Source organism: Patagioenas fasciata, chromosome 2 (assembly GCF_037038585.1).
Source record: "Patagioenas fasciata isolate bPatFas1 chromosome 2, bPatFas1.hap1, whole genome shotgun sequence".
NCBI classification, from domain to species: Eukaryota; Metazoa; Chordata; class Aves; order Columbiformes; family Columbidae; genus Patagioenas; species Patagioenas fasciata.
This window is the reverse complement of record NC_092521.1, coordinates 88,683,688-88,693,608: the sequence shown is the minus strand read 5'-3', so window position 1 is coordinate 88,693,608 and position 9,921 is coordinate 88,683,688. Positions and strand designations below refer to the sequence as shown.

Genomic DNA, 9,921 nt, shown 5'->3' with positions numbered 1-9,921 from the left:
AAAGCTATGGGGCAGATGTTAATCTTGGAATGTTGGAGAATTAGAAGTTTTTAAATAGAAGAAAGCCACGTTGCAACTGGAGCTACTGATTTTTTTCTTTTTCAGTAAAAGTAGCAGGCTGAAGTAGAGTGCTCTTCATTCCTTCTCCTCATTGGATTCCAGCTGCAAGGCTAAATTATCTGAGAGTTGGTGGTTTTTTGTATACACAGCCAGTACCGAGCCCACTGAACGATAGGCGCATGCTGGACTGTCAGTTGGTAGTAAGACCTCATTAAGTCATTTCCTTCTTCTGTCACTGGGGGGAGACTCTCACGAGAGACAGAGACCTTTAAATGAGGCGTCTGTCCTGCCACACCTCCCATCCTCTCATTTCCTTTCTTTCAACCTATCCCCACTAAATTGGTGAAAAAGAAGACGGTGCTGGTGGTGGTCTGCAGGGGGGAAAGTAATACTGTTGTTAAGCTTTTGGACTGGAACTCGATGAAGGATTATAATGCCCAACTGTCTCTGTAGCAGAATGCCACCAAAGCAGTCTGAAGTTTTTTGAAGTTGAAAACAAGTTTGTTTTCAGCTTGATGGGGAATCCCCATGTTAATTTTAAACCTTTCCAGTTCTACCTATGAAGTTCATTCTGTAGCAGTGCTGCTAGAGCAATGTAAATAAACACAAAGGGTGAAAGCAAAACGTATGTCACTAACATTAAATTATGCTATGGAGCACTGAGAATCAACTCCCTTGGCCAAAACAGTGTTAAATCTACAAAGATGCTGGCTGTAGATAAGGTATATTAAAAAAAGTCTGAAACCCTATTTTAAATGTTCTAGGTAACCTGCAGCTGATGGGATTATCCTTTTCAAAGCTAAAAGTGTTTCAAATAAAGTAGTTAAAATGAGGTGTGTCAGTCTTTATTTCAAAGCATTTACTCGAAAAACACCTTCCCCCCCTTTTTACTGTGAGAAATTTTAACAGGTGTAATAAAAGTTCATGGCTCAGAGGTAGATGTTCCTGTTTGTCCAACAGCCTCTTCCCTTTTCCTATTCCTCCAAGCTGAAGCTGCCTCCGTTGCTCTTCTGCTGTTTCACCTGGGAAGCTGGTCTCTGATTCCTTTTTTTGTGGCAGATAGAAGGGCATCAGCAGCGCTGCCCAGGTCACAGGAGCAGCTCAGGAGCTTCTGGGAGGTGGTGATGGTTGAGGCGTGAGTACGATAAAAGGGGCCTGAAAGTCAGGAGCTGTTTGCTATGTTGGACCCTAAGGATATTATCTGAGCTGCCTGTCCTGATGGGCACAATTAAGCCCCATGAAATAAGCAGTAATTGCAGGCTGACCATGCATTAAGCATTCTACAGTTGCATTCTTCTGCTCTGCAAGTGCTTCCAGCCAGATGGATCCACTCCACACCTGTAGTATTGCAGCACCGGCAGGATGAAAGGCAATCTCCCATTTCAGGAATGCACTCTGAAGAAGTGAAGTTTGTTCAGGTCAACCTGCCACCATCCCAGTTAACAATGAGAAAAATATGCATCCAGGCTTCACAGGTGCTGCTTTTCCCTATACTTTTTGCATGCAGAAAACTGGGTTTTAAAGCGTTTTTTACAACAGACCCTAGCTTCTGCCTAAATAGCAATGTTGGGCAACAAGCTGAGGAAAATACATGACACAGAATTAGCAATAAATGGTGGTGTGCACTTGATAGCAGAGAGTTATATGCACACATGGAAGTCCCTAGAAGAGCTCTGGTTTTGACACATTTCATGCAGCTTGGCAGGGGTACCATGGGTCTGTGAGTATCGTCGTCTCATGGACAGAAACAAAGGTGAAAGATCATGCAGTTGGTGGCTGGTTTTAGTGAGGGCAAGTTAGAAAGCTCCCGCAGGCACATAGGCACACAGGGCAAATATGTGGTGGCTAGGAAAGGAGAAGCACCAAACGCCTGGAACAGATGAACCCAGATGAAGCATGGCCGTGGGCGGCACAGGCAGGTGCCTTGCTGGACACGGCACCAACAAGCACCGACAGTGCCACTGGCTGCCAGTTTTCATATGCGCAGATTCCCCACCCATGGGCACGATCTGAGGGGACTCTTTTAATAAACCTGGTATTCAAACTGCGCTAGAACATCACAAGGCAAAGGACTTTTGTTGGTTGTCATAACTGTATTTACCTGTACCCCTGTAAATAATTACTGTGGGTTACTAAAATTTAGTTGTTTGTAGGTTTGGGGTTTTTTTCGTTTTGTTGTACAATAGAAAATCTCTGCATATTTACAGCAAAAAAAATGTGGCAATGTCCTTGATCACTTTGAGTGCTGTCACATGGTGCAAACATACACCCCACTTGTTTCATACCTGCTCAGGCAGGGCTTTAAACAATCACTTGCTTCCCTCCAACTTGCCTGCTCATGAGCCAAGGAAATAAAAGGTCACCAGGAACCAGGGTTGCTGTTGAAATCCTGTTGGTGTTAATACAAAGGTACAGGGAAAAGGTGTCCACTTTCAGATTGTCAGGAAGTCAGGCATTGCCAGGTGTAAAGAACTTCTCTAGAACATTCATTAATAATGTATTCACTGTACATCAGGCATCTGGGGAGCTATCAAAGAAACAGCAGGCACTGCAGGATCCTGCCTGTTCAGTCAGTTGCCCAAGTATGGATAAGAAAGCCATTTCACAAAAATAATCTGTCCTTTACACTGCTAGACCCGAGCGACGCCTACTGTCAATGCTCTTACTTCTGTAACTGTCCAGGGAGCTTTTTTCATGTGAGCTTCTAGTTTCATTCCTGAGTTCCAATTCTTTACACAGCTAATTATTCTTATTAGTCTGATTAACTTTGGTGGGCCAGCTCACATAAAGGTAAATGTGTGTGCAGAAGGATTTGCAGGATAAGAGCTTAAGTAGTCAGCATGTTATTCTGCTACTTAAAAGCACCGTAATGATTTCTTAGCTGACTTTATGTGCTCATTCCAGGTTCCTTGATAAATCCTGAGCCTTTCTTGCTGTTTTTTTTCTATCTGCCACCAAAAGCATATTGCCTTTGTTTTGGATGTCTTTTTAACTATCATTTTATCCCACTGAGCTCAAACAAACAAGCAAGGTAAAAAGCAGCATTGTGATGTAAACTCGTGACACTTTAATAGATGCTCATCACCCACTCAGGTAGCATTATAATTGGTTTTAAGATGCCACTCCTTTCAATTACAGACATAAATGCAGGTCAGATGCAATGCATTGGACACATTAAGTTAAGAACAATAAAGACTCTGTAAATCCACATAAAATTGTTTTGCTTTTTTACAGAGTCCCAATCTGTCATTCTTCAAGGCACAGCTTTTGTTTCCCATGACTCATCCCTAATACCCTCGCTTAAAGCAAACAGTTCCTAGGATTTTCTCTGGTGTTTTTCTTTTTTTTTTTTTTTGTACAGTCTCAGCTGTGTGGGGTATTAACAAGCTTTATTGTGAACCATGAATACTATTTTCCTATTAAACTTTTTAAAAGGCTGGGTTCTATCATTTCTATAAGCTGAATGGAGAGCTGGTGGGGGAAAAAGCATCATTACTAAATCTATTCTGAAGAGAATACCTCATAAAGTTTTGGCATACCTGTTTCTATTAGCAATGCATTATGAATTCTGAAACTATTTTATTTTACTGATTACATGCCCTCAGGACACTCTGTTCGTTGAGTTCATCTTCCATTTCCACATACAAAATACATGTAAATACCCTAAGCTAATTCAGTGATATTCTCCATTTCTCCTTACAGAAGTCCATCCGTTTTATATGTATCTTTGTTTTCTGCATCAGTCCTGCATTGATTTATCTCCTGGGCTTTAAAACCAATCCGGCTATTACATTGTGCAGCTTACCCAGACAGTTTTTCTGTGTTACTTAACATCTGTGTGTGATGTATGTTTGCTTGCAGGTCCAGCTATATTAGTTTTAATCACTAGCACAGTGACAGACTGAACCAACAGCCAGGTTGGTTGTGGCTATTCTGATTTTCTGTATCACCTGTTCCATTTAAACCATAGCATGTTACATGGAAAAGTCAGATTACTCTCCGTAGTCAGAGGAAACTTTTTTCTTTCTCTTTTGGTGCAAGAATATAAAGGCAGTGATTTTGCTCTGTTGACAGATCCCGTCTACATTCCTGCCATCGGAAGCGATCCCTCAGCTCATCACAAACAATTTTTGAAGGCTTTTAGACAGACAGAGATCAGGCGTGTTTGCACTCCGGCATTTATACTCCACCATAACCATGCCGTGAATTAAATGCGTGCCCTGGTGGGGTACAGCCTTTACCGCACGTCTGCGTAGGGCATCATCCATCTTCTTTTGACCTCATTTCACCTGCTATCCCGCAACCTCTGTCCTTCTCAGTCCCTGGAACCGCAAACAGCCCCTCAAACATCAGTAGGCGAGAGCGAAGACGCGACGGAGCGGAGGGGGCACGGCGTTTACTCTCCCAGTTCCCCGGACGTGTTATGAAGCGGGTGAGCCCTTTGTCTTCTTCCAGCCCGCATGGGGACGTGTCGGGGGGTCCCGGCTGCCGCGGCCGAGCCCGAGGCGAGCAGCGGCCGCTGGGTGGCAACAGCCGCCCGCCGGGGAGGCGCGGCCGGCGGAGAACGGTGCTGCCGGCCCCGCTCCGCACCGCACCGCACCGCCTGCCGCCACCGGAGCCCCGGCCAGCGGGAGCATCGCTCCTTTCGGGTCTGCATGTGCTCGGCTTCCGGCGGGGAGGGGAGAGAAGCAGCCGGCAGGGAGGTGGAAATGCTGGCACTAGGTATGGTGCTGAGCGCCTTGCCGTGCGCACTCAGGTGTTATTTCAGAATAACAGGCCAGAACGATTAAACACCCTGAACGCCTCTTCAGGTACCTGGAAAGGTGCTGTTTTGCACACGTTAGAGACGAATTCATTGCTGCGGCCTCCAAACAAATCCCTGGATCACCCAGGACACAAGCGAGCTCTGTTAGCGCAAGGGGGATCCTTGCTTGCCTTCTTCTGGACGGAGCAAAAGCTGATCACCCTGCCCGCGCCAGGGCGTTTTCCTCAAACAGGGGAGCTGCCAGCCTGTGAGCCACACGTGATGGGTCAACATGTCAAGGAAAAGTGACCCTGAAAATGGAGACTTGGAGGGCAGCGTACATTCATTCCCTATGTCCCCTGTCAAAAAAAACCCCTCAGCTTCACAGTTTTATGCATATTATCCCTTTTAGGTTCTGGGTAGTTTATGTAAGAGATTATCATCCCAGTCACCTTCATATCGACACAAATTAGCAGAATTTATTAAACGTCTCTTTCCTCTCTCATAGTAAGCATAGAAAGGTGTCGAGTAACTCCCGCTGCCTTTTTACTTGGGCTGGGATGGCTCCCCATTTCAGCTGAGGCTGTCCCAGCATCATTCATCCCTGCCCTGATATCACCTGTCGGGTTAGCAGCGCCACTGAGCGACCACTATTTCCCACCGCTGTGGATTTAAACTACTTTGAAGGTTAACTCTGCTTCTTTGGTCAAGCTCCAGATTAATCGAACCTGCCCCACCAAAAAAATCTCCAGACCGGCGCAGGGACAAATTTGAGTCCAATTTCTGCAAGAAGTCCTAAAATCCAACTCCCCTCCTGTCCCACGGGCACACCTGAAAACCCACGGGGTAGCACAGATGTGCGGGAACTCTCACCACAGGGGGACTCGCAGAGGCGGCCCGCGGGGCCCGCCCCTGGTCCCGCACGGGCTCCGCGGCCGCGCAGAGGCCACCCCTCATGAAGCCTCTGTCCGCCCACCTCGGGACATTTTTTCTTTATAAAAAGGCCATTTAATTTTTTTTTTTTTTTTTTTTTTTAATAAATCCGCGCAGCTACGGCCACCGCATCCCCCTCGCGCGGCGCGGTGCAGGCCCAGCGGGGCGGCCGAGGCGCGGAGCGGGGCGCGCTCCCCCGCGGAGGGCCGGCAGCCCGCAGCCACCCGCCGCGCCGCCTCCATACCCGGCTGCCTGCTCGCCGCCTCCGCCGCCCGCTTCCTCGGCGCGGGCGGAGGCGGCGGAGGGCGGGCGGCCGCCAGCACCACCCGCGGCCCCGAGTGCCGCCCCTCCGCGCCGCGCCGCTCCGCGCCGCTCCGCCCCGCCGCCGCCGCCCCGCCGCCGGCCCCAGGCCCGCGCCGCGATGGAGGGCGGGCCCGGGCTGCGCGGGGCTGCTCGCCTCCCCCCGCCGCCTTTTTTTTTTTAGCACCCCCCCTCCCCATTTCCCCCTTCGCTTGAATGAAGCGTGAGGCGGAGCTCTAGGAAACCACCGCGGCCGGCTGCGCCGCGCGGGGCCGAAGCTGGAGCCTCCCCCTTGGTCTCCGCTCCTCCCTGCCTCTCCCCGCCCCCGCCGCTCCGCTCCGCTCCGCTCCCCCCGCCACCGCCACCGCCGGGAGAGCTCCCCGCCCGCGCCCGCCGCCGCCGCTCGGAGCCGCCGCCGCCGCCGCCCGGAGCCGCCGCCGCCGCCGGCAGCAGCAGCGCGGAGCGCCCGGAGGAGCCGCCCGGAGCCGGCGGGTGCGCGGGGCTGCGCGGGCGGGCGGGCGGGCGGGCAGCGGCGCCGCGGCCGCGGTCCCCATCGGCACCGGTCACACCGCAAACACGTCCCGTCCGCGCCCCTGCTCGGCAGCGCGGGGGGCTCTTCCTCCTCTGATACAAAGCTGCTCGGGAAATGGCATTTCTCCCTGGAGCCACAGTCAAAAGCAATTTTCCTTCTTTATATTTTTTTAATTATTTTTTTACGCTCGCTCTTGTGAAAAAGAATTAATTTCTTAAATACCTAGATTTTTTTTTTTTTTTTTCTGGTGTGTGCGTGCATGTGTGTGGCAGCACCGGGCTCCTGCGATCGGTGTCTGAATGAAACTACGTAAATGCATATGTCTGTACGTTGCACTGGAGGGCAAAACGGAACACTTCTGCGAGAGCTTGGATTCAAATGTGGTTCATCTGGTCTCCAGGATTTTCCGTCTCTTTGGGGTTGTTCGACATACCGGGCTGCGAGGCGGGTTTTTCTGAGTGAGCTTTGACACATCTTTGGAGATGTCTGTTAAACAGGAGTCTGGGAAAAAACATTTGAAATCGTAGAGAGATTTTTTTTTTTGTCCCTTTCCCATCCCCTTGGTGACTTGAAGCATCAAAGCAGCCAGAACTTAACGTTTCTGAAGACTTGTGATGTTTGGGTTTTGTTGTTGCTATTTTTTTTTTAGAGGAAACTTGACAGAGGAACGTATTTATAGTCCAAGTAAGTACTTTACAGAGGAAATTTAGTTTGTGTAACTTAACCAAAAAACCAAAAAAAACCCAGCAGTGTTGAGGTTTCTAGTTTAAAGTGCGTTGGATTAACGTTCATCCAAGGCTTTTTAGCAAATCGTATTGAATTGCAGTTTTTACAGTGTGCGTTCGTCCGCTCCTTCATGTCCGTGGTAGTTCAGCACCTAAGGGAAAATGCACCTGATTTTGAATCGATATAATGTTTTTTAAGATATATTTCAACACCGAGGAGGAAATGGTCCTAAAGTAAATTTATAATAAGTAATAAATGTGCACCTGGAAGTAAAGTATTTACAGCATTTTAATCCCTATTTATACCGTGCATCTCAAACTGAGGAGGAAACACTGAGAAGACAAAAGTACCTCCGAGACCCTGAGAACTCCCCCACACCACCATGAATGAAACCGTGCCTGATACAGTAACTGGATTATAATTTTTTGTGTTATTAATTTTATTATTATTGGCTGCTTTACTTTTTTGGGTTCATCCTACTCCTCTTGTTCCTCTCTCCCTCTTGCTGCTTCCTCTTGGGAATAATGGCTCACCCGGGGAGAAGAGGCTACGATAACCGGGAGATAGTGCTGAAGTATATCCACTATAAACTCTCGCAGAGGGGATACGACTGGGCTGCCGGCGAGGACAGGGCTCCCCTGCCTCCGGGTCTCTCTCCTGCTGCTGCTGCTGCTGCTGGGACTTCCTCTGATCACACTGGGCTGGTGTCTCCGCACCCCGAGCCCCCCGGCTCGGCTGCTGCTAGCCACGCGCCCCAGGCTGAGGGGCTGCGCCCCGTGCCCCAGGTCGTCCACCTCACCCTGCGCCAGGCAGGGGACGAGTTCTCCCGCCGCTACCAGAGGGACTTTGCCCAAATGTCTGGCCAGCTGCACCTGACGCCCTTCACGGCCAGGGGCCGCTTCGTGGCGGTGGTGGAGGAGCTCTTCCGAGACGGGGTTAACTGGGGCAGGATCGTGGCCTTCTTCGAGTTTGGTGGTGTGATGTGCGTGGAGAGCGTCAACCGGGAGATGTCTCCCCTTGTGGACAGCATCGCTGCCTGGATGACCGAGTACCTGAACCGGCACCTGCACAACTGGATCCAGGACAACGGAGGCTGGGTACGTCCCCCCATTGCTCGTTCCCTCTCCTGGCTCTGACTCATGGCCAGTGGGGCTCCGGGGTCGGCAGTTCCTCAGGGGGGTTGCACTTGCATTCTGGGGAGCAAAAGTTCTGACTGGGAGGCATTTTCACTGGCGTGTATCAAAGCAGCATAGGCCTTTCATCAGCTGTTGAGTTTCACCTCATTGTGGGATTACAGTGGAGTGGTTTGGGATGGGGGGAGCTCAGGAGTGAGAAGGATGAGCAAGGCACCCTCTTCAGCAGCATTCTCTGCTCTCCTACCCTGGTCTACCCTTGCTTGCTGGCAGCACCAGCCCTGGCCAAGGCAAGGTCCTGCAGCGGGGTGGGAAGGGGCAGCAGAGGCGCCCGTGTAGGCAGGTTACAGAAGGGACCGTGTGTGTATGTGTGTGTGCGCGCATGTGTGTGTGTGTGTGTGCAGGCATCCCTGCCCTTTAGGGGTGACGTGCCAGGCGAGCACATGACAAACACGGGATCCCAGTGCTACGGGCGGGCAGGTGTCCATCAGTACCAGTGTCTACAGCTGCGTTGGCAACGGCGTTTTACAGTATAGGATGTGTCTAGTGTGAAAAATCTGTCTTTGTCTCAAGATGAAACAAAGATGCCAGGAGCTGTGCCTGTGGGAGTGTTCTGGAAAATTAGTATTTGTTGTGATCCAGTGGATGTTTCTGGGGTAGCGATCATCTCTGGTCGGGGCTGACTTCAGCGTCATCCGGACAGGGAAGATTTCCACTTGTGGAAAATGGTCAGCTTTTACACTGGTAGTCGATCAAAAGCCTTTTACTTTTTGTCCTTCTCTCTTTCAAAAAATAAATAACTGCATTTAAATTGAAAGGATATCTCCCCTTTTTCCTGTATTAATTGATATACTGTAACAAAATGTGTTCCCAGCTGCTTTCTCACAAACCAAACCTGTGGCACGTGTAAAGCTTATGATGTTAATGCATTGGAGGAAGAAACAGTCAGAGTTACACTGCAGAAGAAACTTTACATGTGGGCTGAGAGCTGGCTTAAGTCACCTGGAAATGGAGGTCTGCTAGGTAGGAGACTGGCTATTTCGGGTCCAGTCCCCTGTGAAATGCAGTCAGAGAGCCGACTCAGTTACACAGCACACCTTTAAGAGGTGTGTGTAAACAAATGTGAAGTACGATATATGTTTCTCAGTTAACATCTTTTGCAAGCCACATGTTTGTGAAGCATTAACACATTAAGTTCTCAGCATTTGGTCTCTTGCTAAGTCAGTGTTAGGCTCAGTAATGTGCCACCCACGTTGACCATCTCTGTTAAAAAGTGAAGATGTTGCCTTCCTGCTGCTGAACCCACCTGGCTAAAGGGTATACATGTCCAGGGATCCAGAGGACATCTACGTGCTGCCGTAAAAGAGAGAGTAAGGCTTTGGGGTCTGTTTCTCAGCAGTAATCCACATTGTTCACCTCCTAGAGGATTGCTGTGGGTCCCTGGCTACAAGTCTTGTTGGAGACAGGATCGTTCTCCTGCTTTCCTCTGTTTC

General features: G+C 49.6%; 1 protein-coding gene across 2 annotated transcripts in view; it reads left to right on the top strand.

The window, feature by feature from the left end:
• Nucleotides 1–6,540: 6,540 nt before the first annotated feature.
• Nucleotides 6,541–9,921, top strand: part of BCL2 (BCL2 apoptosis regulator) — a 96,237-nt gene continuing 92,856 nt past the window's right edge. Inside the window, exon 1 of one of the 2 annotated variants that reach the window (XM_071804525.1) lies at nt 6,541–8,392. In XM_071804525.1, the coding sequence (XP_071660626.1) occupies nt 7,820–8,392 (573 nt within the window). In that variant the 5' untranslated portion in view covers nt 6,541–7,819. The remainder of the gene's footprint in view (nt 8,393–9,921) is intronic. The other variant, XM_065832018.2, reaches the window with a different exon arrangement.